This window comes from Chiloscyllium punctatum, chromosome 1, assembly GCF_047496795.1.
Source record: "Chiloscyllium punctatum isolate Juve2018m chromosome 1, sChiPun1.3, whole genome shotgun sequence".
In the NCBI taxonomy this organism is placed as follows: Eukaryota; Metazoa; Chordata; class Chondrichthyes; order Orectolobiformes; family Hemiscylliidae; genus Chiloscyllium; species Chiloscyllium punctatum.
The window spans coordinates 114,328,815-114,356,259 of record NC_092739.1 but is presented as its reverse complement, the minus strand read 5'-3'; the positions used below and the strand labels follow the sequence as shown (position 1 = coordinate 114,356,259).

At 40.3% G+C, this 27,445-nt stretch overlaps 1 protein-coding gene across 2 annotated transcripts in view; it reads left to right on the top strand.

Moving 5' to 3' along the window:
- The window catches only part of golph3a (golgi phosphoprotein 3a), a 64,887-nt gene extending 37,735 nt beyond the window's left edge, over positions 1–27,152 (top strand). For both annotated transcript variants that reach the window (XM_072572546.1, XM_072572554.1), the window contains 2 exons: positions 4,171–4,285; positions 24,639–27,152. In XM_072572546.1, coding sequence (XP_072428647.1) covers positions 4,171–4,285; positions 24,639–25,063 — 540 coding nt within the window. In that variant the 3' untranslated portion in view covers positions 25,064–27,152. The remainder of the gene's footprint in view (positions 1–4,170; positions 4,286–24,638) is intronic.
- Positions 27,153–27,445: the final 293 nt, after the last annotated feature.

Sequence of the window (27,445 nt, the reverse complement as noted above, 5' to 3'; positions counted from 1 at the left end):
CAAATACCACGCAAGATCCATCTCCAATCTAATGACTGCGTCATGATGTTACCATCACTAAATCCCCCATTTTCAATATCCTTGGGGTTACCATTGATTAGAAACTCAACTGGACTCACTGTGTAAACATAGTAGCTACAAGAGCAGGTGGGAGGCTAGGAATACCGCTGCAAGTAATTTACCTCCTGACTCCCAAAACCTGTCCAACATCCATAAGGCACAAATCAAGAGTATGGTGGAATACTCCCCACTTACCTGGATCAGTGTAGCTCCAACAGCACCTGAAGTTTGACACCATTTCAGGGCAAAGCAGGTTGCTTGATTGGCATCACATCCACATCCTCCTCCAACAATGTATTGTGTACCATCTATAAGATGCATGCAGAGATTTGCCAAAGATCTTTGGATGGCACCTTCCAAAATGATGACCTTTCCATCTAGAAGGAAAAGGGCACTCCTCACCCTCACTTGGAAGCATAGTGCTGTTGCTTGGTCAAAATCCTCGAATTCCCTCCCTACGGGCATTGTGGCTCAACATGTAGCACACAGACTACAATGTTTCAAGAAGGTAAATAACCACCACTTTCTCAAGGGCAGCTCTGAGCAGACAATAAATGCTGTCCAGCCAGCAACACCCATCTCACGTGGGTGAATTTAAAAGAGAAACTTGTCTTGGATCCAATCTTCTCCGTTCAAACTAGATGTAAAACGCAGTCTGACTGTGGTTTCTGCTCCCTAGGCATGCCTTGATTTGGAGGTAATAATCAATCCTGTTCTGTTACACAATCAAAAGCATAATATAATCTGTTCTGTACTTAGTTTCTTCTAACAGCGCACTCTAGAACTATCTCAAAAGTATTCTAAAAGGGCATACTATTGCTGCTGATCTTTTTTTTAATGTTTATGTAGATTAATGTCGCTCTTGATTATTGTTGCTTTTTTATCACAAGCATCCAATATTTCTTCTTGTATACTGTCCCACGTTATGGTTACTGATAAGGAACCTTTAGACAACTTCACAGTGACTTTACCCAACAGTTCTTCTCCATCCAGATTCTGCATCCCTATGGCTCGAGACCATAAGATGAGTCTTTCTCACTCTTCATTGAGATCATTGGTGATCTGATGACCCTCAACTCCATTTTCTGATCTTTTCCCTCTATTTCTTGATTACTTTCCTTATTTAAAGTCTATCTTGACCTTGAATATATTTGATAACTCAGCCTCAACAGATCTTTGTGGTAAAGAATTCTGTAGAGTAGTTACCCTCTGAGAGAAGTTATTCCTCCTCATCTGTTTTATGTGGGAAGTACCTTGTTTTGAGAAGATTTCCTCTAGTCCTAGACATTCCCACAAGTGAGGGGAATCTTTTTTTCTGCAAATACCTTGTCAAATCTCAGAGTCTTGTATGTTTTATTGAGGTTACATCTCATTCTTGTAAACTCCCAATGTGTACAAGTCCAATCTACTCAACTCTCACAGAGTCAAAGAAACAGACGCTTTGGTCCCACTTGTCCATGCTAAGCATAGAACAATACAAGGCACAACAGGCCCTTCAGCATGAGATGTTGCGCTGACCTGCGAACTGGTTTAAGCTCATCCCATCATCATCCATGTGCTTATCTAAGGATTGTTTAAATCTCCCTAATGTGGTTGAGTTAACTACATTGACAGGCAGGGCATTCCACGTCCTTACCACTTTGAGTAAAGAACCTGCCTCTGACATCTGTCTCAAATCTATCACCCCTCAATTTGTAGCTATGCCCCCTCGTACAAGTTGACGTCATCGTCCAAGGAAAAAGGCTTTCACTGTCTAATTCCCTGATTATCTTGTATGTCTCTATCAAATCCCCTCTTAGTGTTCTTCTTTCCAATGAGAACAGACTCCAGTCTCTCAGTCTTTCTTCGTAAGTCCTTCCCTCCAGACCAGGCAACATCCTGGTAAATCTCCTCTGCACCTTTTCCAATGCTTCCACGTCCTTCCTGTAATAGGGCGACCAGAGCTGTTTGCATAGTTGCAGCATGACATTACGGCTCTAGAACTCGATCCCTCTACCAATAAAACCTAACACATTGTATATCACCTTAACAGCACTATCAACCTGGCTGGCAACCTTCCGGGATCGATGTACATGGACTCCAAGATCCCTCTGCACATCCACACTACCAAGAATCTTTCCATTGACCCTGTATTCTGCCTTTCTGTTATTCTTCCCAAAGTGAATCACCTCGCATTTAGCTGCATTGAACTCCATTTCTCAGCCCGATTCTGCAGATTATCCAAGATCCCCTGCAAGCTACAACATTATTCCACACTGTCCACTACTCCACCGACTTTAGTGTCATCTGCAAACTTACTAACCCATCCACCTATGCCTGCGTCTAAGTCATTTTTAAAATGACAAACAGCAGTGGTCCCAAAACAGATCCTTGTAGCATACCAATAGTAACCGGACTCTGAATATTTTCCATCAACCACCACTCGCTGCCGCCTTTCAGGAAAGCCAGTTTCTAATCCAAACTGCTAAATCAACCTCAATCCCATGCCTCTGCATTTTCTCCAATAGCCTACCATGTGGAACCTTGTCAAAGGCTTTACTGAAGTCCATGTACACCACGTCAACTGACCAGATATCCTAAATTAATCTAGTCCCATTTGCAAGCACTTGGCCCACATTCCTATTCATATACCCATCCAGATGTCTGTTAAATGTTGTAATTGTACCAGCCTCCAACACTTCCTCTGGCAGCTATTTTCCATACATGCACCACGTTCTGCGTGAAAACATTGGCACTTTGGTCCCTTTTATATTTTTCCCCTCTCGCCCTAAACCTATGCCCTCTAGTTCTGGCCTCCCCCACCCTATGCATGCCCCTCATAATTGTATAAACCTCTGTAAGGTCACTCCTCAGCCTCCGATGTTCTGGGAAAACAGACCCAGCCTACTCAGCCTCTACCGAAAGCTTAAATCCCCCCAATCCTGGCAAGATTCTTGTCAATCTTTTCTGAATCCTTTCAACTTTCACAACATCCTTTCTATAGGAGGAAGACCAGAATTGCACACACTATTCCAAAAGTGGCCTAACCAATGTCCTGAACAGCCACAGCATGACCTCCCAACTCTAATACTCAAAGCTCTGACCAATAAAGGGAAAGCATACCAAGTACGTTCTTCACTATCCTACCTACCTGCGACTCCACTTTCAAGGAACTATGAACTTGCTCTCCAAGGTCTTTGTTCAGCAACAGCTCCTAGGACCTTACCATTAAGTGTATAAGTCCTTGTAAGAAAATCACTGGGCTTCTTCCAATGCCAGAATAGCTTTCCTTAGATAAGGTGGACCAAGAAGTGTAGTCTAACTGGTGCCATGTATAATTTTGGCAAAAACTTCAAAATTTTGTACAAGTGAAGAATGTACTTGGTATGCTTTCCCTTTATTGGTCAGGGCATTGAGTATTGCTGGGAGGTCATGCTGTGGCTGTTCAGGACATTGGTTAGGCCACTTTTGGAATAGTGTGTGCAATTCTGGTCTTCCTCCTATAGAAAGGATGTTGTGAAAGTTGAAAGGATTCAGAAAAGATTGACAAGAATCTTGCCAGGATTGGGGGGATTTAAGCTTTCGGTAGAGGCTGAGTAGGCTGGGTCTGTTTTCCCAGAACATCGGAAGCTGAGGGGTGACCTTACAGAGGTTTATAAAATTATGAGGGGCATGCATAGGGTGCGGGAGGCCAGAACTAGAGGGCATAGGTTTAGGGCGAGAGGGGAAAAATATAAAAGGGAGCTTTGCCATTTCCAACTATTGTGCAAATGTCATCGTCATGAATTAACAATACTAATCCTGCATCTTTACCTAGCATCCTATTTTTATTCAATGTTATATACCACTTTAATACTCTGGTTCCAATCCTTGTATGAACATGTCCTTAGCAAGTATGTAAAGATTCACTTATCTATTGTAACACAACATTTGTCAGAGAAGTGCTCACTCCCTCACTAGAGCTGGGTCTGTTTGCAATCTATGTTTTTAATCTGCGATCTTTGTATCGGCTTATATATTCACAAATGTGTGATTTGTCAAACTACAAAAAAGTTGCTACTTGTAAGTTTTATATGAAAGTTTTGGAAATTAGTTTTAAAATTTTGATTTCTTTGCTTTTGTTTCCCGTAGGTCATCTGTAAGTCAGATACTCCAACTGGAGATGTTTTACTTGATGAAGCCTTGAAACATATTAAAGAAACTCAGCCTCCAGAAGCTGTGCAAAGCTGGATAGAGCTTCTCAGTGGTAAATGAACAAAAGAACCCGCAAGGGTGCAAATGAAAAATGTTCTAATTCAAAACAGAATTGATAGGCATGCAAAACAATCATTTCAAATATCCAAAGGTTAAATTTGAGTTGTTAACTAAGTAAGTTTTATGAATGGAACTGCATACTTTTTTTTAAAAAAACGCCAATTTTCCATGGAGATGTTTTATATTTTGCCACAACTTCAGATTGGCAGAGACTTTGACTTTTACATTGTCTCTGTCTTTGTGGAGTCTCCAGAAAAGTTAGAGGGGAAATCCGAGAACCCTTATCAAAACTGTACCCCTTGTTTTTGATAGTTTTGTTAGAAAAGTGAGAAAAAGTTAAGTTCTTGAGTCTTTGCTAAAATGTTATTGGCAAATAATATAACTATTGTTAAAAATGGAAAATTAATTTTGCAAATATGTAATAAGTTGGTTTTGTATTCAGATTTAAGTGTCATGAAGACCTTGCTTGATAAAACTTGATGTTTAAACTACTTTATTTTGTTTTGGGGCATGATCCGCACTGCCAAGACCAGTATGTATTGCCTATCCATAATTGCCCTTGAGAAGATGGTGATGAACTGTGACCTTGAACAGCAATAGCCTGTCTGATTGACTGGGCTTGTACTCCATGGAGTTTAGAAGTATGAGGAGGGATTTCATAGAAACATGTAAAATCTTGAAGGGACTGGACAGGCTAAATGTGGGAAGAATGTTCGAGATGTTGGGGAAGTCTAGAAATACAAGTCACAGTCTAAGAATAACTGGTAAGCCACTCGAGTTGTGACCTTGTGGAATTCTGTACTTGTTAGATGTTGTCAAGAGGGAGCTGGTCATGGCTAAAGGGATCAGCGTGTGTGGAGGGAAAGTGGAAATGGGCTACTGAAATCACATAATCAGCCATGATCATATCGAATGGTGGTGCAGGATTGAAGGGCCGAATGGTTTGCTCCTGCATCTATTTTCAAAGATGCATGTATGTCCACACTTCTGTTAGAAATGGAGATCCAAGACTGAGTGGCAGTAGTGAAGGTGTAATGACATAGTTTCAAGTCAAGATATTATATGAATTGGCACACTTTCGGATGATTATGTTCCCAAATATCTGTTGTCTTTATTCTCCTGGGTGGTAGAGGGTTTGGATGCTGCAGTTGAAAGAGCTTGGTGAGTTGTTGCAATACATGTTGAGGATATTGTGTGAAGCTGTAATTATCCCAGTAAGGGGAGAATATTCTAATACAAACTTGTACCTTGTAAGTGGAGGGCAGGTTTTGAAGAGTCAGCAGTGGAAATATTTGCCATAGGATGTAAACAAATCATGAAAAGATGTGAAAATACGTAAAAACAGCAGCATTGTTGCAGTGAGTGGTTTTAACTTCCCCAATATTGACTGGGACTCTTAGTGCCAGGAGCTTAGTTGGGGTTGAATTTGTTGGGTGCATCCAAGAGGGTTTCTTGAAACAATAGTTAGATCGTTCAACTAGAGAGGGTCATACTCATCTTGTATTGGGGAATGAACCCAATAGTTTTGGACTTGCCTGTCCTGGCGAAAAGACCTTGACTATTCACCTTAAACATGCCCCTTATGATTTTATAGACCTATATAAGGTCACCTGACTACTTTCAGGGAAAATAGCCCAGCCTATTCAACCTCTCCCTATAGCTCAAAAACTCCAACTCTGGCAACACCCTTGTAAATCTTTTCTGAACCCTTTCAAGTTTCATAACATCTTTCCTATAGCGGGGAGATCAGAATTGAACACAGTAGTCTAAAAGTGGCCTAACAATGTCTACCAGAGTTCAGGATCTTGTTCATGTTCCTTTTGTGGTTGAAAGATGAGGATGGCAAGATTTGGAAACTTTGGATGCCAAGAGGTATTGAAAGTGTTTTAGTTAAAAAGAAAAAGGGAACTGATGTAAGGTTTAAGAAATGGAAATCAAACAAACCCCTTAGGTATAATGAAAGCAGAAAAGAACTGAAACAAGAAATTAGGAGAGCTAGAAGGGACCATGAAATGTCTTTGGCAAGTAGCATTAAGAAGAATCCCCAGACATTTTTACCATTTATTGGGACCACAAGGGTACCTGGGGAAAGTGTAGGTCCACTCAAAGACACAGAGAGGAATATATGCGTGGAGCCAGAGGAAGTGGGGTGAGGTCCTAAATGAGTACTTGAATCAATTATTCTGCAAGGAAAAGTACTGGATAATGGTAAGATAATGGAGGAGTATGTTGATACTCCTGGGGCACGGTGCTGTTGAGAAGGTGATGGTGTTGGACGGCTTTTAAAAATGTGAAAGTAGGTAAGTTTCCAGGGCATGATGGGATCGATCCCAGGATGAAGGAGCCAAGAGAGGAGATTGCTAGAGCCTTGATAAAGACGTTTGTATCCTCTTTAGTCACAGGTGAAGTCCTCAAAGACTGGAGATTAGCCAACGTTGTTCCTTTGTTTAAGAAGCGCAACAGGGATAATCCAGGAAATTAGAAGCCGGGTAACCTTGCATCTGTGATGGGGAAATTATTGGAGGAGATTCTTAGGCATAGCATTTGCTCGTATTTGGAGAAGGTTTGAATTATTAGAGATAGCATGGATTTATAAGGGGATGTCTTGTGTCTCAAACTTGATTGAATATTTTGAGTAAGTGGACCTGAGGTGACACTCTGTGGTGTACTTTTCTGGCAGGTAGCAGCACATGCTCGATGTCGCACTATCACCATGCAGTGCGTATTGCGCTGATGCTAATGTCTAAATGACTGTGGCTTCATTACAACTGTCTGCTGCTGTCAAAATGGCACTGGGTTTACATGCCCAACAGGAAAGTCCAGTTTCTGCAGCTGATTAAGTTGCATTGCCATGGCTGAAGGACAAAGAGTTGAGCCTGCGTGGGCCAGTAGCCTGATTCTGGGTTAGATTTCTGCAACCAAGGAGCCTCTTGTGATGACGTTGCTGCTTTAACAAGGTTGTGTTGTCCTTGCTTTTTTTTCCAAAAGTGTCTTACGACACAGGTTCCAAAATGTCTGGCTTGATCTACTTGAAAAAACTTTGTTTTTAAAAAAACACATTTACGATGACAGGGGCTTGGCCAGTTAACCCAGCTCAGCTTTTCCCTGGTCTGGTTTGGTTTGGGTTTTAGCAATCTGGCTGTTCAAAGCAAGCAAGCAATCAATCAGTTTGTTTGAGGCTGCTGGTCAAAGAAACAGCTATGGAAGAAGGTGTTCCATGCTGAATCTCTCTGCCATTTCTCTCTTTCCTGTGAGAACCTGTGTTTGATTTTTTTTCCCTCTCTTTTGCAAGGGATGTTTATGGGGATTTTTGCAAGTACAGAGCAACCTTGGTTATCCGAATTTCGGATTATCCGAATAAGGTCTCAATGTCCCATAAAAACGCTATCCAAACAATCAGTTATCCAAACAATATAGTCCCCGCCCGTCTCATGTGGATAATCGAGTTTATTCTGTAATTGGAACAGCATCATTTAAGTTGGGATAGCCTGTTTGGTTTTTGGATGCATTAAGTTATTCTATGTTCTGTTCTCCTTTGTGTTTCATTTGGTAATCTTAAAAATAAATCTGGTTTGTTTAAAACTAAGTGGTTGGGCCAGCTGCATCACTCCTGGAATATCCACTCTGCGCCTGTTTAAAATAACTAGCAAAGTTTTGAAATGTTTTGAGGAGGTCTGACCTGATCAATTACGCTCTGGAGAGTTTATACCTACAGGGCATGCTTCTCGACTTGTGGACTTTGATTTGATTGCTGATTCCTATCTGGATTGTTCATTACTGCATGAAGTACCATGTTGCAACAAAACTGTATGACAACATATCACTGAAGTCAAGAATTTTCCTGGGTGACACAATTTTAGAAAAAGGGAAAGTTATTTCACCAATGCAAAAGGATGATCATTCTGGGTGTATAACTTCAATGGCTGTATAATTAAATTCAGTGGTATAGAACAACTTGTTTTTTACATTTTGAAAGACTTACTTACCATTAAACACTTCTTTATAAACCAAAAAAAAGCTTTTGGCAAGCTCTTTCATGGTAGGCTGATCCAGAAGATTAGGTCATATGGAATCCATGGTGAATTATAAAATTGGCTGGGTCATAGATTAGATTAGATTCCCTTCAGATTAGATTTCCTACAGTGTGGAAACAGGCCTTTCAGCCCAACAAGTCCACCCCGACCCTCCAAAGAGTAACCCACCCAGACCCATTCCTCTCCATTTACCTCTGATGCACCTAACCTACACGTCTGTGAACACTATGGGCAATTTAGCTCGGCCAATTCACCTGACCTGCACATCTTTGGATTGTGGGAGGAAACTGGAGCACCTGGAGGAAACCCACGCAGACACGGGGAGAATGTGCAAACTCCACACAAGATTGCCCGAGGTGGGAATCGAACCTGGGTCCTTGGCGCTGAGGCAGCAGTGCTAAAGTGGACATGTCAAATATTAGGGAGCACAGGTTTCAGGTGTGGGGATACGTTTTAAGGAGATTTGCAAGTACACGTTTTTTACAAAAGTGATCGGTGCCAGGAATACATTTTCAGGGAAGGTGGTAGAAATAGAATCAGAAACATTAACAATGTTTAAGAGGCGCTTAGACACGTGAACAGGTGAAGGATAGAGGCGGATGGGGTTAATTTAGAATGGCATCATGTTCGGCGCAGGATTCTGCAGAAAGGCCTGTTCCTGTGCTATACAGTTGTAATTCCCAAACTCTGATCTACTGTTTTAGCTCTGGTGTTTATATGGCTAATTTGGTTAAGTTTCTGGTCAGTGATAAGATCCAATGTTAATACTGGGAGATCTAGCGATGGTAAAGCTGTGAATGTTGAATAGCGATAGTCAGATTCTCACTTGTTGCCCAAGACTTCTGGGCTGTGAATGTTACTTGCCACACATCAACTTAAATCAGAATGTTGTCCAGGGTTGGCTGCATGCAGGCACAGGCTGCTCCTCATATCTGAGGAGTAATGAATGGTGATGAAAACTGCAGTCATCAGCCAACATCTCTACTTCTGATGTTATGATGGAGAGGTAGTCATTAATGAAGTAACTGAAGATGGTTCGGCACATGTTATTACCCTTGGGGATTCCTGCACTGATATCCTGGGGATAAAATGGTGAGGTCCAACAAGCACAGCCAGTTTCCTTTGTGTTCAAATTGACTCCAATCGATGGAAATTTCCCTCTAATTCCCATTGACTTCAGTTTCACTACGGGTTCTTAATGTCAGATTGTCAAATATACCCTATACGAAAAGAGCTGGTACTGTCAGGTCTTCTTTTTTCCCCACATTTGCACTGAGACTAATGTGCTATGGAGCTGTGTTGTCCTGCTGGAACTGCAACTGAAACATTGCTGCGTAAATGTCACTTGATAGTACAATCAGTGATGTCTTGAGACTAGACAGATGGAGCAGTAATTGGTTCAATTTGATTTGTTGAGTTTTCTACAGGCAGGAAAAACTGGGCAGTTTTCAACAGTGATGGATGCTAGTATTGTAGCTGTACTCGAACAACTTGGCTAAGGATGCGGCTAGTTTTACAACACAAGACTTAAGTACTACAGTTGGAACGTTGTCAAGACTCAGCGTTTGCTGTATCCAATGTCTTCAACTGTATTCTGATATCGTGTGAAGTGAATTGACTTGCCTGAAGCCTAGAACCCATTATGTTGGTGGTCTTGGAGGAGGCAGGGATGGAACATGCACTAGTTACTTCTGCACAAAGATTATTACAAATGCCTTCACTTTGGCTTTTGCACTGATGTGGTGGGCACCCATATAATTGAGTAGAGTATTTTTGGAGTCCCCCCTCCTCTTGTTTGTCCATCAACTTTCAAGAGATGTGACAGGTTTAATTAGACTCTTAATTAGTTGTGGGGTCATTTTACCACAGCCTGCAGCATCTGCTTCCATTTAGCATGCATGCAATCTTGTGTTGTAGCTTCACTGTGATGTTGACTTGTCATTTTTTGGATATGGTGCAGGATGTCTGGTGCGGGATCTGGCATGCTCTCCTACAGGTATCATTGAACCAGTTTGGTCTTTATTTTTGGTAATATTAAAAGTAGTGCCGTGCTGAGCCTTGAAGCTACTGGTTGTGGTTGAATACATTTTTGCTTCTAATGATTCACAGTGCTGAAGTGTCCAGTTTTAGCTCCTAGATCAGTTTTGATGCCACAGTATTTAGTGGTGATAATGCTAGATTGTACACTGGTAGGTGTCAGTAGAGTGAAGTTGAGTTTCATTCCACAATAGTACTGTGGTTGTTACTCCTTCCAATACTCTGAGGCCTAGATGCATCTGTAATCGGTAGACTGGTGAGGTCAGTCAGGTTGCATTTTTTCTAATGATCTGTATTCATCCAATGATGTGAATATAGCCTTCAGAACTGTGAAAAGGTCACAGATCTGAAATTTTAATTCTATTTCTCTGTCTCAAGTGCTATCACATTTACTGAGTCTTTCCAGTATTTACTGTTTCTATTTGGGAAATCGGAAACCTTTGCCTACTTAGGCAGAGGACACTGATCTATTATGGCCTTTATATAATTATTTTTGTGTAAATGACTATTCTTTCTCACTGTTCTCTTATTTAAGTAATAACTTAATAGCCAATTATTAATAATAAAGTAATAGTAACTGTACTTTACAACTGTGTCCACATGGTGTCAGCATAGATCTGTTTTTATAAAGGTTGGATATTCAGATTGGGACTTTAATTTAGATTTTGATTAGATTCCCTACAGTGTGGAAACGAGCCCTTACGCCCAACCAGTTCACACTGACCCTCCGGAGAGTAACCCACCCAGACCCATTTCCCCCTCTCTAATGCACCTAACACTGTGGGCAATTTAGCATGGCCAATTCACTTGATCTGCACAGCTTTGGATCGTGGGAGGAAACCCATACAGACACAGGGAGAATGTGCAAACTCCACACAGCTGGAATCAAACCTGGGAACCTGGTGCTATGAGGCAGCAGTGCTATCCACTGTGCCAGCCACTGTACCACCCACTAAACGATGCACTGATTTCTCATGGGAAGCAAGATGTGTATGTATGATACCGACCCTCCGAAGATTAACCCCCCCCCCCCCCCCCCAGACCCATTCCCCATATTTACCCCTGACTAATGCACCTAACTCTATGGGCAATTTAGCATGCCCAATTCACCTAACCTGCACATCTTTGGACTGTGGGAGGAAACCGGAGCACCCAGAGGAAACCCACACAATGACACTGGGAAAATGTGCAAACTTCACACAGGCAGTCGCCCGATCCTGCAATTGAATCCGGGTCCCTGGTGCTGTGAGGCAGCAGTACTAACCACTGGGCCTATTAACCAGGAGAGCTAAAATGCATTATAATTGCAAATTGAACTTGTGTAATCTGTTTTCAAAGTGGATATGGTTTTACATTATTTAAATGCACTTTTATTACGCTGTAAGCTAGGCATGCTGGTTACTATTTTTAATACTCTTACCTTTTCATCCTCCTCCCCACCATGGGTGATGTCAGCAGATTACACTACTCACATGCCATCTCGAGTTTTAGTGAGGATAATTGTATTTGAATCCTAGTTTAGACTTAATCTTGTTACACAGGACATCCTTATTGTTGCTTGCTGATCTTGGTTTCCAGATTCTCTGTCAAAACGTATTGAAGGTATTCTTATGCATGTGTGGAACTAGCAGTATAAATGCTTTTGCATTCTTATCTTTTATAATTGTAATATTTATTTTTGAACAGTGAGACATTGCAAACTCCATGAAAAACATTCCATGGTTCCTGCAGTGCACCGATCATTCCAGACAAAATTTTTGAAATTATGTTTTGATCAGTTGTGCATATTATGTTTCAGAGCCAACTGACTTTTGGAAAGTGTGATAGCCATCTGCATTATGCATTATTTGCACTAGTATTCTAAAGTATTTTGGCTTTGATATCATCTTTGGCACTTTTAAACATGCAAAATTGCGTCTTGAGAAGTTTTAAAAGGCAATATTAAAGTTCGATTTTCTGTTTTACATTACTTTATCAATTGCAAGGAAAATATTTTGTCCAGCTTAACTGAAACATTCATCAGTAGTCTATTGAGGCATCCTAGTAATGATTCTCTGCTCTGACTCCTTCCCTAGATTGGCTGTCTCTAACTGCAAACAGTTTTGAGGTAGTGTCCATGAAAACCACAATACCAACATTTAATGTTCTGCTGCTAGAAATTACTTTCTAGTTAAGCAAGGGTAATTTCATACTTTTGCTCCTTGCTGTTCTTGGGACTGAATAGAGACATTAAGATAAATTTGTGCAGAGATGTAACAGCATTAATGTTTTATCATAGGGATTATTTGCCAGATAATTGAATTGTTTAAGGAAACGTTGGATGAATGTTAAAGCAGAAGAGGAAGAAACAACTATAGGGAGAGAGCAATGCAGCGGGTTTGGTTTTGGATTACTTTGGCAATACGTTGGCACACACATGGTCAGCTGAATGTCTTCCTTCCATGCTGTAAATTTCTATGGTTTTATCTCTATGATCCTAGATGTCAGCCATGGCTTCGGGGTAGTGTTCTTGCTTCTGGGTTAGAAGGTTGTAGGTTCATGCCCTACTTTGGAACTGATGATATTACTGTAAATTCAGATTCCATAGTGAAACCTGGCTCAATAGACTACAAACTTATTTTTGCAATTTGGTTCTAATGTTGGACACATTCATTTTCATGTACTTTTAACAAAAGAGCATAAATTCATTACATAAAATTTTAAAATTGTTCTGTAAACATATAAGACAATTTGGGAACATAGGACAGTACAGCATAGTACAGACCCTTTGGCCCTCTGTGCCAACCTTTTATCCTACTCGAAGATCAAGCTAACTTACATACCCTTCAATTTACTATAATCCATGTGTCGATCCAAGGGTTTGGATGTCCCGAGTGGATGTCTGATTTTACTAGCACTGCTGGCAGTGTGTTCCATGCACCCACCACTCTGTGTAAAGAACTTATCTCTGACATCTCCCCTAAACCTTCCTCCAGTCGCCTTAATATTATGCCCCCTTGTGATAGCCATTTCCACCCTGGGAAAAAGTCTCTGTCTGTCCATTCTATCTATGCCTCATCATCTTGTACACCTCTGTCAAGTCATCTCTCATCCTCCTTTTGGTCCAATGAGAAAAGCCCTAGCTCTTCAACCTTTCTTCACAAGACATGCCTTCTAGTCCAGGCAGCATCCTGGTAAATCTCCTCTGCACCCTCTGTAAAGCTTCTGTATCCTTCCTATAATGAGGCAACCAGAGCTGAACACAATATTCCAAGTGTGGTCTAACCAGGGCTTTGTTGAACTGCTGCATAACCTCGCAGCTCTTAAATTCAATCCCCCTGCTAATGAAAGCCAACAAACGTATGCCGCGTTAACAGCGCTATCAACTTAGATGGCAACTTTGAGGGATCTTTGGACGTGAACCCCAAGATCCCTCCATTCCACCATACTGCCAAGAATCCTGCCTTTAACCCTGTAATCTGCATTCAAATTCGACCTTCCAGAATGGATCATTTCACACTTTTCCAGGTTGAACTCTGCCACTTTTCAGCCCAGCTCTGCATCCTGTCAATGTTCCATTGCAACCTACAACAGCCCTCAACACCACCCACAACTCCACCAACCTTTGTGTCATCAGTTACTTAGTAACCCACCCTTCCACTTCCTCATCCAAGTCATTTGTAAAAATTACAAAGAGAAGTCCCAGAACTGATCACTTCAGAACACCACTGGTGACCAAACTCGAGGCTGAATACTTTCTATTTACTACCACCCTCTGTCTTCTATGGACCAGCCAATTCTGTATCCAAACAGCCAGATTTCCCTGTATCCCATGCCTCCTTACTTTCTGAATGAGCTTATCATGGGGATCCTTATCAGACACCTTGCTAAAATCCATATGCACCACATCCACTGCTCTACCTTCATCAATGTCTTTGGTCACATTCTCAAAGAATTCACTAAGTCTTGTGATGCATGACCTGCACCTCACAAAGCCATGCTGACTATTTCTAATCAAACTATGCTTTTCCAAATAATCATAAATCCTCTCAGAATCTTCTCTCATAATTTGCCATTACCAATGTAAAACTGACTGGTCTATAATTCCCAGGGTTATCTCTATTCCCTTTCTTGAACATTTACCAACCTCCAATCATCGGGTGGTACTACAGTGGGAAGTGAAGAAGCAAAGATTATCTCCAAAGGCACAGCAATCCCTTCCCTCGTTTCTCTTGGTAACTTTGGTATATCCCATCTGGCCCAGGGGACTTATCTATCCTCATGTTTTTCAAAATTTTCGGCATATTCTCCTCCTTAAAATCAATCTGTTTCACACTGTCCTGACAAACAACTAGGTCCCCCTCTTTTGTGAATACTGAAGCAAAGTAATCATTAAGGACCTCCCCTACCTCCTCTGACTCGAGGCACAAGTTCCCTCCACTACCCCTTATCGGCCCCACCCTCACTCTAGCCATCATCTCGTTCCTCACAAGTGTAAAATGAATTGGGGTTTTCCTTAATTCTACCTTCCAAGACCTTTTCATGCCCACCCAGCTCTCTTAAGTCCATTCTTCAGTTCATTCCTGGCTACATCTTAACCCTCTAGAGTCCTGCTATCCTTGTTTCCTCAACCTTAAATAAGCTACCTTCTTCCTCTTAATTAGGTGTTCTGCAGCTCTTGTCATTCCAGATTCCTTCACCCTACCATCCCTTCCTTGCCTCAGTGGGATAAACCTATCCAGCATTCGCAGCAAGTGCTCCCTCAACAACCTCCACATTTCTGTCGTGAAAGATCTTCTCCTGATCAGAGAAAAAAATTGATTCTTTGTCCCAGCAATATGCCTTGCAGGCATTTAACTCCCAGTGAGATGTCACCCCTCATATCTTCACTTCAAAATTTCTCACACTTTTTTTTATCCGCTCTCTAATTCTCTCCATCTGTTTCAGAAATACACACAGGCAAATTCACTGAGCTTTCCTCGAATCTTAAGGAAAGTTCAGTACTTTTTCTAGCCATGTCTACTTGAGAAGACAGTGTGTGCACATCCATCATTGCAAAAGAAAACAAAGTACTGGAAAAAAAACAGGTATTACAGCATTTGTGGAGAGAGAAACAAAGTTAACAGTTAGAGTCCAGTGACACTTCTCCAGGAGAGCTGGAGTCTTGAGTTCTGAAGATGCATAATTGAATGATACATTCTCCTAACCTGGCTTTCCCTCACTGTAGATGCTGCTGGATCTGAGTTTTTCCAGCTGTTTGATTTCCAGCATCCACAGTGTTTTCCTTTATCATCACCTTAAAGTTCCCTTCCAAGTTGCACAGCTGCCTGATGACATCTGTTTCTAATCCTGTATTGCTGCATCATTAGCCTGTATTCCTTGTCAAGGAGAATTGTGTATGTCCTAAGAAATGCTGTGATTCCCCAAGAATGTGTAACATGTCTACTACAGAGACACAGAATCAAACCAGGACGGGCAATTAATATGGAGTTGTAAATGTACACAAATGGGGCGCAAATTATTTTTTAAAACCACTGAAAATAATGTGGTACAGCAGCATGGTGAATTGAAATGTTAATATGTGGTGAAAAACAGTTTTGCATTTAAACCTCTGCGTTATTAATGTGAATCATGACATACCAAGGTGTTGCTTTGAAGAGCGCAGGAAGGCATGCCAAGAGCAGCACCAGGTAGAGCAAAAAGAAGGCTTCAACCTGGTAATCCTACAACACAGGACTACTTGTGTGCCAAGCAACAAGTGATAAACAGCTACACAATTCCACAATGAATCCAATGGATCAGATCTGAGCTCTGAAGTCCTGCCACATCTAGTTGTGACTGGTTGAGAGCAAATGAGCAACTTACTGGAGGAAGAGGCTTCACAAACACTCCTGACCACCATAACAGGTGAGCTCAGCACATCAGTGCAAAATGCATTTGCCACAGTCTTCAGCCAAAAGTAGCAAGTGGATGATCCATCTTAGATCCTCTAGAGGTCCCCAGCATCAAAAATGTCTTCAACCAATTTGAGTCCATCCATGTGATGTCATGAAACAGTTGGAGGCACTAAGTACTGCAAAGGCTATTGGTCCAACATTCCTGGAATAGTACTGAAGAGCTGTGCCTCCAGAACTTGCCATGTCCCTTGCCAAGCTATTCCAGTACAGCTGCAGCAATGAATTTATCCAACCATGTGGAAAATTGTCCAGGTATGTTCTGTACACAAAGCAGGTCAAATCCAACCCAGTCAATTACCATCTAGCAGTCTACTTTCCATAGAATCATAGGGTCATTTAGCATAGAAACAGGCTCTTTGGTCAACCATGTCTATGCTATGTCTATATCATCAGCAAATTGATGGAAGTGTTATCAACAGTGCTGTCAAACTCAGTAATAATCTGTTCACTGGTGCTTAGTTTGGATTCTGCAGGACTACTTCGCTCTTGACCTTTTTTGCAGTCATGGTCCAAATATGGACAGAAGAACTGAACTTCAGAGGTGAGGTACGAAGGACAGTCCTTGACATCAAGGCTGCATTTGACCAAATGGCATTAAGGAACTCTAGCAAAACTGGAGTCGATGGGAATCAGGAGAAAAGCTCTCCATTGGCTGGAGTCAAACCTGGCCCGAAAGGTGAATGTGTTGATGGGAGGTAATCTAAGCTTCTGAACATTACTGTAGGAGTTCCTCCAGGGTAATGTCTTTGACCCAACCATCTTTAGCTACTTTATCACTGTCATAAAGCATCTCCAGAACAATATAGGGAGGTTGAGCCAATGGGTAGAAATTTGGCATATGGAATATAATGTGGGAAATGTGAGATTTTTTTACTTTGACACGAATAGAGGAGCTGAATACTATTTGGCGAAAGACTGCAGAAAGCTTCAGAACAGGAATTTGGGAACCTTTGTCCACGAATCTTCAAAAAGCTAGCGCCCAGATTCCGTGGGCAATAGGGAAAGAAAATAGAATACTAATCTTTTGATTTCAAAGAGAATAGAGTATTAAAGTGGGGAGGATTTGCTAAAACTATGCAAAGCACTAGTTGACCACTGCTGAAATACTGTGAACAATTTCGGCCTCTTCATCTAAGGAAAGTTAAACTAGCATTGGAGGCTGTCCAAAGAAGATTTATGAGGCTAATATCCAATGTGAAGGAACTGTTATAAGTGATTGAGTGAATTGGGCCTATATCATTGCAGTTTTCAAGAATGAGGGGGCGATCTTATTGAAACATACGTCTGACTTAGAGGACTTGACAGTATACATGCTGAGGTGTTTCTTCCTTATAGGAAAGTCTAGGACCAGAGGGCATAAACTTATAGAAAGGATCGTCCATATAAAACAGGGATTAAAAATTCTCTGAGGGAAGTGAATGTATGGAATTCTTTACTACAAAGGGCTGTAGAGGCAACAAATCATAGGTATTGAATAAATAATTTTAGTTCAAGCCTATTTACTCAGAATATTCATGCACTTTATTCATTCACTTCTTTAAAATATTGTTAGCTGTTGGAAATTCTGCTGCAGACCTCTAAACACCAACTAAATTGTACTTCACAAGGTATTTACAGAAGAATAAAGTTATCATTCTTAATGGATCTACACAGAATACGCTTTCACATCCTTATGACTGCATCCAGTTCAACAGTTCCATGGTTTCCACTCTGCTTGGAAGTCTATTATATGTTATCAGTGTTTTGTGAAAATTTACAGATATTTGTAAAATTACTTGCTAGCTTGAGCATATGTATTATTGTGTAACTCCTGCAAATTAATTTTATAATAGTAATCTGGATTGACATTTCTCTCAGTATGTACTGTTTATAAAAATGGGAGAAAGTGAGGGCTGCAGGTACTGGACATCAGAGTCAAAAAGTGTGGCGCTGGAAAAGGTCAGCGGACCAGGCAGTCTGACCTGTGCTTTTCCAGTGCCACACTTCTCTCTATATTAATGGACTTTAGATTTGAGAATTCAAATTCATTCTTTTTAGGCTGACCGGCTGGAGGTTTTTTCGGTCTTTTCTCATGCCAACCTCTGACACTGCAGTTGGCTTGGGAGTTTTTTTTTATGCACTACTTCCAGCGCTTGAGTATCTCCTTTGTCTCTCAATGAGGTCTGTCCAGAGTTCCTAGTGCAACAAAAAGTGTGTTCTGGAGAAACACAACAAATCTAGTAGTATCTGTTGAGAAGAACAGTGCTAACATTTTGACTCCAGTGACCCTTTTTCAGAATTCCTTGTGGCCTTCTACAGATTAGATTACTTAGATTAGATTACTTACAGTGTGGAAACAGGCCCTTCGGCCCAACAAGTCCACACCGCCCTGCCGAAGCGCAACCCACCCATACCCCTACATCTACCCCTTACCTAACACTACGGACAATTTAGCATGGCCAATTCACCTGACCTGCACATCTTTGGACTGTGGGAGGAAACCGGAGCACCCGGAGGAAACCCACGCAGACACGGGGAGAATGTGCAAACTCCACACAGTCAGTCGCCTGAGGCGGGAATTGAACCCGGGTCTCTGGCGCTGTGAGGCAGCAGTGCTAACCATTGTGCTACCGTGCCGCATACAGCTTAAATACGGATCTCACGTTGACCAGTAAAACAGGAGGGTAATGTTGTGGTGAGAGCTTTCATTATTCCTGCTAAGCTTTGATTCAGTGCTGCTGTTATCTACAGTTGTCTGAATGTTGTTTGCTTTAGAAAGTAAAAACCTCCAACTTGTACGATGTTATGAAGTGCTACCTTGAAAGTATTTTGTTTTCTTAGACCTTGTATTCTAAAGGGTTGTGAACATTTGAAGGACTGCAGAAATACTGTAGGCTTTTATTATAATTTGGAAGGAACACTGGTACATCTTTTAGTAAAGACTGGAAATTACATGACTGCTTGAATTTGTTTAAGTTGTGTGTCTTCCACTAACTGCTTAAACTAACACTTTTCACCGTTCAGATGCTGCAAGCCTGAAGCTATGCTAAACATTATCCTCTTAGGAAACAGAATTAGTTCAAAAGATGACGTTTTCCAGATAGGGACTTGGGGGATGGGGTGATTGAGGAGAGGTCCATCCTCTATCCACTGGACCACAAAGAACATAGAACATAACAGCGCAGCGCAGTGCAGTGCCTTCAGCCCTCGATGTTGCGTGACCTGTGGAACCAATCTGAAGCCTATCTATCCAAATTATTCCATTTTCATCCATATGCTTATCCAATGACCATTTAAATGCCCTTAAAGTTGGTGACTCTACTACTGTTGCAGGCAGTGCGTTCCACACCCCAATACTCTCTAAGAAATTATCTCTGACATCTGACCTATATCTATCACCCCTCCATTTAAAGCTATGTCCCCTCATGCGAGCCATGACCATCTGAGGAAAAAGGCTCTTGCTGTCCACCCTATCTAAACCTCTGATTATCTTGTATATCTCAATTAAGTCACTTCTCAACCTTCTTTCTCAGGAAAACGTCCTCAAGTCCCTCAGCTTTTCCTCATAAAACCATCCCTCCATACCAGGCAACATCTTAGTAAATCTCCTTTGAACCCTTTCCAAAGTTTCCACATCCTTCCTATAATGCGGTGACCAGAACTGTCCACCATACCCCAAGTGCGGCCACACCAGAGTTTGCTATAGCTGCAGCATAATCTCGTGGCTCTGAAACTTGATCCCTCAACCAATAAAAGCTAACACACCATAATCCTCCTCAACAACCCTATCAACCTGGGTGGTAATTTCAGGGATCTGTGTCCATGGACACAGATGTCTCTGCTCCTCTACATTACCAACAATCTTACCATTATCCCAGAACTCTTTATTCCTGTTGCTCCTTTTTGTGTCGATCACCTCATGCTTCTCTGCATTAAACTCCATTTGCCATATCTCATCTCAGCCCAGCTCAGCAGCTTATCTATGTCCCTCTGTAACCTGCAACATCCTTTTGGTACTATCCACAACTCCATTGACCTTAGTGTCATTTGCAAATTACTAACCCATTCTTCTACACCCTCATCAAGGTCATTTATAAAAATAACAAAGGAGGTCAGCCCACCAAACAGCTGGCCTGATTGCAGATAGTGGCACTGAGTGGCCCTTCAGTGCTGTCTCCAGGTCAGCGAGTTGATGCAGCTGCATTTTGGAATAAATTATATACAACAGAATTTTCCCATGCTTTGACCACTCTCCCATGCGAGAGTGAAACATCTGAGTTTTGACAGTGATAAAAAAACTTTTTCCAATTATGCCCAATAAATAAACAGCTGTATTTATCAGGTAAACATTCTGATTTTCAGGACAAGAATTGCACACTGCATATAAATGAGATGACTTAGGATATTAATGTGATGCAAATGCTTAGAAATAAGGTGGTGTTTGCTGTTTAGCTGGGAGATTCTCAGCCCACCACTGAAACCTTTGGAGCATAATTAGAAAAAGTTTTTCGACTGTCAAAAATCAGATGTTTTCACTCTTGCAGTTGCTCAAAGCATGGGAAAATTCTGTCGTACATAATTTATTCCAAAATGCAACAACATCAACTAGCTGAGTACACATGCTGCATTTCCGATCAAAATGTAGCTATTCTGATGTTTTTGAGGAGCCATTACAATACATTCCTCTTGAAATCAGATCTTCCAGAGGACAGACAAAATTATGAGGGGCATGGATAGGATAAATAGTCTAAGTCTTTTCCCTGGGGTTGGGGAGTCCAGAACTGGAGGGCATAGGTTTAGGCTGAGAGGGGAAAGATATAAAAGAGACCTAAGGGACAACTTTTTCACGCAGAGGGTGGTACATGTATGGAATGAGTTGCCAGAGGAAGTGGTGGAGGCTGGTACAATTGCAACATTTAAGAGGCATTTGGATGGGTATATGAATAGGAAGGGTTTGGAGGGATATGGGCCAGGTACTGGCAGGTGGGACTCGATTGGGTTGGGATATCTGGTCGGCATGGATGGGTTGGACCGAAGGGTCTATTTCTATGCTGTACGTCTCTATGACAAGTTTATACTGCTGTTCTTACACCAATTTTTCACTATCACTGAATTCCCTCTCCCTATCACAGTTGTTTGATCAGTTGGCAAAGGTTATGAGTTGTAGCTTGAAACCAGTTTAAAACTTCATTTGTTTGACCAGCAGACCCATTTCAGTTTGTCATTGTATATCTTAATCTCCTGTGCTTTATCTTGACTATATGGCTCGTATTGTCTGCTTGATCCCATGTCTCAGGAACTATGAACCTGCACTCTCAGGTCTCTGTGTTTGGCAACACTTCCCGGGAACCTACCATTAAGTGTATAAGTTCTGCCCTGATTTGTCTTTCCAAAATGCAACACCTCATATGTAATTAAATTCCATCTACCATTCCTCAGCCAATCTCAGCAAGGTCCTGTACGCACTCAGGTCCTGGACCTTCCTGTGGCTTGACTGCTTGGTCCCATGTGCCAGTTTATAAGATGAGTAAAACAAGCATTTGACTTGGAAAATTGAGGCTATATCATAATATAAGTATAGCATGTCTTAAGAGTTGTTGACTGTTGATTGGTGCTGGGAAAAATTGGCCTTTTAGACTCCAAGTCAATTTGTATACAATCTCCAGATCTCTTTGAAATGGAAATTTCAGCTTAAGTGGAAATTACAACAAGTGTTAAGAAAAAGCAATTTGACAAGATTTGCTGCATACAAACTGAAGAAGTGCTATTTTTGATCTTGATGTGTGTCATTTAAACTAAAGGTTCTGCTTTGTATTTATGCTTTTGGACTGGAATGAATTATTTAATAAAGCATGTACAAATTTGCGAAAAGAAGGTGAAATTGTGAACTGTAGCATGACATATAATAGAGTAAATAAGCTATCAGTTTTATGGCTCTATATGGTCGACTGTTTAATCTAGGGATTGTTGATGTAGCTTAGACTATATTGAAAGATATTTGTCTATTCAAAATATGGAAATATTGACAATTATTCAATATATGGGTATCAAGCTAAAATTCTTGGTTTAGATGAGATGCAAAGCTTGATGGTGCGAGAACCATTCCCTTTTTGGTTTGCATACTTTCTTAGTTGGTTAATGTTCATAAAGTATAATTGTGCAAGGCATTCACACAAATATACAATATGTGGCTGCTATTCACAATGGTGTCTGTAGGAACAAATATTCCTGTGCTCATTGTGATGCTTCAAGACCTAGTAATCTATATTTCAAGTCAGGGATATAGCTTAAAAACTAGTGAAATATATATTTAGAATCAATAATATGGTAAAGTTTTTTACTAAAGTGTTTTGTGTAATCTGCCAAGTCAATGCGACTGTTAGGTTTTGTTTTTAACAAAAGACCGTTTCAAATAATAAAAAAATGAGGTTTGGCTGAAATGGCTTTTTCTGTACTGACATTTGTCTACTCTCCCTGGTCTTACTTAATGTTTGTTGTTATCCTGGACTACTAATGATCATTGGATTGCTTCTCTGCCAGTGCCACTAAAATTGGTGGGTGAGTGAAACTTGTTGATTGCCCTGATGATTTGTTTCTGCTCTACCTTGCAAGTAAGCTGGCCTTCACCTGCCACCCTTTCCATTATAACTCGAGTCGCAATAGGAGTGCAAACTAGCAATATGTGGTTTCTCCGTTTTAGAATTGCAACATGCTCCACCTCAAGTATGAGTTTTTTGACCAATACAGTTTAAAAATCGACATTTGTTCTGTAAACCATAGCCTTTGATGCTTTGTGTGATGTACTTCATTGCTTCAGGCTTTGAAGATTCTGAGAATGTGTGCCATGTTTTGTTTTCAGGATTCTTACCATCTACAGATAAAGTTTGATAATGATCACGTTAATATTTTGCTGATTTCTGTTGCACCTTGTCAGTTCTAATTTCTTAATATAGTTTTAAATTTTGTAGCTGTATTTTTGCTAATGGTGGTGAGTGTGTGATATCCGTGTATATCGATGCCAGTGAATGGCTCACTTTCTTGTTCAGGTCAAATACTATCAAATGTGGAATAATGTGGCTAGTTCCTAAACTAAAACTATCTTCTCCAACCTGTGTTTGACCCTAACCACAGAATGACACCCCACTGCAACTACATGAATGTTTCCCTATTATTCATACAAACTAGCTTCTCTTGTCTTTGCGGAGAAAGTGAGGACTGCAGATGCTGGAGATCAGAGCTGAAAATGTGTTGCTGGAAAAGCGCAGCAGGTCAGGCAGCATCCAAGGAGCAGGAGAATCGATGTCTTTATAGCAACCAGCTGAAATTTACATCAAGTGTTGCAACTCCAGAAACCACCTTATATTAAAATGAATAGAGTTCAAACTCCGTCCCGTCAGTAAAAAGGGTATAACATTATTTCACTGTAAACCCAAGGTTCCATACAATGGTTGAATGAATGTATGAAAAAGTACAGATATACTCTGTCATTGATAGGATTGTGTAACTTCAAATCCACTATCCTGCCTACCCTGATAGCCTTTTACCGACTTGCTTAACAAGATTCTATTGATCTCAGCCTTAAAAAAAAATGTTCAAGAACTCTGCGTCCACCACCTTTTTTTCAGGAAGAGTTCCACAGATTCACTTCCTCTGAGAGGAGGGGTAAAAAACACCTAATCTGTTTCAGATGGGTAACCTCTGATATTTAAACAGTGATCCCTAATTCTGGATTCTCGCAGAGGAGAAAACCTTTTCCCCGTACCCGCCCTGTCCAAATCCCTCAGGATCTTGTATGTTTTAGTCAATGACCTCTAAACTTTCAAGCCTATCCCATCCAACGTCTTCCTCATAAGCAATGTTCCCTTTATATTGCACATGCATTCCCTTTCCACTACGCACACAGCTCTTCCAATGCTCCATGAACAGTGATGGGCATTGACTTCAGTTTTGGAGGTTGCTGTGGTACACTGGCTTTGGAGACCCACACAGCCAGTAAGAAAATTAAGTGGGATGCTGCTCATAAGCCAGTCTTTCAGAGTGTTATTCTGGTAAACCTCCTCTGAATGGCTTACAATGCATTTGCATTCTTGATGCATTTTAAAATCTAATTTGAAGGGACTGATTTGAGAGAGATATTTCTCTGCTCAATGTTAATATGTTCCTTTATTCCTTCAGTTATTTTCTAAACAATGTCATTTTAAATAGTTTTTCTAATATCTGGATTTTTGGTCCTCTGGCAATCAGACTTACAGCAAAGATCACTTCTCATGAATTCGAACTTCAAGTTCATTCATTTTAACTGCTTCATACATAAACCTAATATACTAATTGTTTTTCTTTTTTTCTCTTGCGTTCTAAGGTGAAACGTGGAATCCATTAAAACTACACTATCAATTACGAAATGTCCGTGAGCGATTGGCTAAAAACCTGGTGGAGAAAGGTGTACTGACTACAGAGAAACAAAACTTCCTGCTGTTCGATATGACGACTCATCCGCTGACCAACAATGTCATCAAGCAGCGTCTCATCAAAAAAGTGCAGGAAGCAGTGCTGGATAAGTGGGTGAATGATCCTCACCGGATGGACAAGCGCTTGCTTGCCCTCGTTTACTTAGCCCATGCCTCAGATGTACTGGAAAATGCTTTTGCCCCACTCTTGGATGAACATTATGACTTGGCCATGAAAAGAGTGCGACAATTACTGGACTTGGATCCTGAAGTTGAATCTATGAAGCCTAATACAAATGAATTGCTCTGGGCTGTCGTGGCAGCCTTTACTAAGTAAAATGTATCGAACTGTATGAAGTATATTCTTTTTTCTGTTTTTCCTTTTCCATGTTATTCATGTCCTTCTAAAACAATTTTTTCTCCACTAAACTTGTCCTTTCCTTTTCAAGCTGCTAAAGGCTTTGCTTCCAATTAATCCAGGAAGATCATAAATGGCCCATGAAACATAGCATTTAGTACAGCCAAAGAAATACAGTAAACTTTGTTTTGTGGCCTGTCTGGTTCTTGACCCATGTGCATTAAAGTGATTGATTATGTGAAGAGAAAAGCAAATGCAATTTATTCCTGATAAATTCATAATCAGTCTATCAAGATATTTTGTCAGTGATTTTCTGTGATAGAAATGAATGAGATTGGTAGATTTTAAAACTGATCAAATATGTATTTATCTGGACTATAAATGGCATTGCTATTTACAATAATTATCATATGAAGTTACACTTTCAATCAAAGTACTGCAGTATAAAATGTTCAATACCTGCCTTTTTACTGCAGTATTTTTTGCTCTGGTTTAAAATGTTAAAATTGTTATGAAGGAGAGATATGCAAGATAAAAATGTCTAGTGTTTATTTCCACCCCATTCAATCACTCTTTAAGAACCAGTTACCTAAATTTAGGAGGCCCATTCACACTATGTTATTAGATATTTAAGTAAAGCTTTGCCTTATTATGTTATCCACTGTCATCAGCTGTAAAATGTCATCAGACTTATTCATTATGATGACGAGTGAAACTATTGGAAAACAGGTCTTCCCGTGCAAAGTAATAGAACTATAAGACCTTTAAAAAGAACTTGCACACGCCTGATAAATTATAAAAAAATGATTAGGAAGTTGAATTATTATTTTATTCTGATTCACGTCTCAAAGCGAGTAAGTACAGTCACAATTTAGTTGCATTTTCCTATCTTAGAGACATCCTCCTTTGAGAATAGATTGAGTGTGCATTCTCTTCTCTCTTTTCAATCCTGGCCCTGTAACAGAAGAATAACAGTTTCTTTAAAGTTTGAAGATTTCTGTTAAATTTTTGTAAGTTTATATGTTTGTGTTACATATATACTTTTTTGTAAGGCATCTCTGTTTTTAAATTATTACATCAACTTAGTTGGCAGAGGGTGCCTTCTAACAATGGTCCATGAATTCACAATTTTAAATGGAAGCAATTCTGGGATAGCCAACATTCCAGTACATTATGTATATAGTTCAACTTGTATATTTATCTACTCCATCCTAGTTTTTTGCAAGACACAATGAATTCTACACCTGACCTCATCTGTGCTTAGCCACTGATTTATGGTGGAAAGGGGCTTCTTCTGTAAAGCATGTGCAAAGCTCTTGTATGTGATTTTGATGTATGTGGAAAAGTACCGAGCAGGTACTTTGACCTATGCATAGCCTTTTATTATGTTAATCAATGTACAGTAAGAGTCAGTTCTATGTCATTGTAAAGAATATATTTCATGTCAAAGAACACTTGTGACTGGCAAATTGAGTGCAATTTTTTTCATTTCTCTGTTCTTTGTACACTGAAAAAGGATGTGAAATCACAGGTTTTTTTTGCGCATATATTACCAACTTTTTATTAATATCCAGCTTTAGAAACATTCTTTTATAGGCATGGCATGTGAATTGTTTGTAGCAATGGATGTTCACTGTAATTATTAAGGGTATTCTTTTTGTTGAGTAGCAAATATTCCAATAATGGCAGATTTTAGTTTTATATATAACTTGATTTTAGCATATTATCTTATACAATTATTGCCTTTTTTTAAACCTGAGCTTTTTCCATTCCTTGCTTCACTGCTGGTTTCACCAGGTAGGTGTGTGTGTGTGTGTGTGTGTGTGTGTGTGTGTGTGTGTGTGTGTGTGTGTGTGTGTGTGTTTAATGAGATTGTCACAAATACAGTGATTCAAGATATACTGAATCTTAATGATGGGGCTGACAGGTGTTTGGAAATTATTTTTGTTTAAATAGTCAAAGCAAAAATGCTAGATGGTGTAGAACTGTAGACCTGAAATTAAAGGGATTCCTGATCTGTATACTAGCTTTTTAACCTTTCAGTTAATAAACAATGATTTTGAAAGTGCCTGAACTAGAGCACATCATTTATGCATTTATTCATTCTCACTATTTATAGTGGTGGTCACTGTTTTGATGTATCATGCAAGGAAGAATTATGCAGAAGCTCAGATTGAATCTGAGATCTCTAGCATTAAGGTCCAAGTTTTAAGGTGGGAATGACCTCCTCTGTTCTTAACTCTAACTTATGGTTATGAAGCTGCTGTCATATTGTTGGCTTATTATAATACACTAGTAATTGTGTAGAAAGCAGGGACCCTTAGGATCCTAACTTGGAATTTTGGACATGAAGATGCGTTC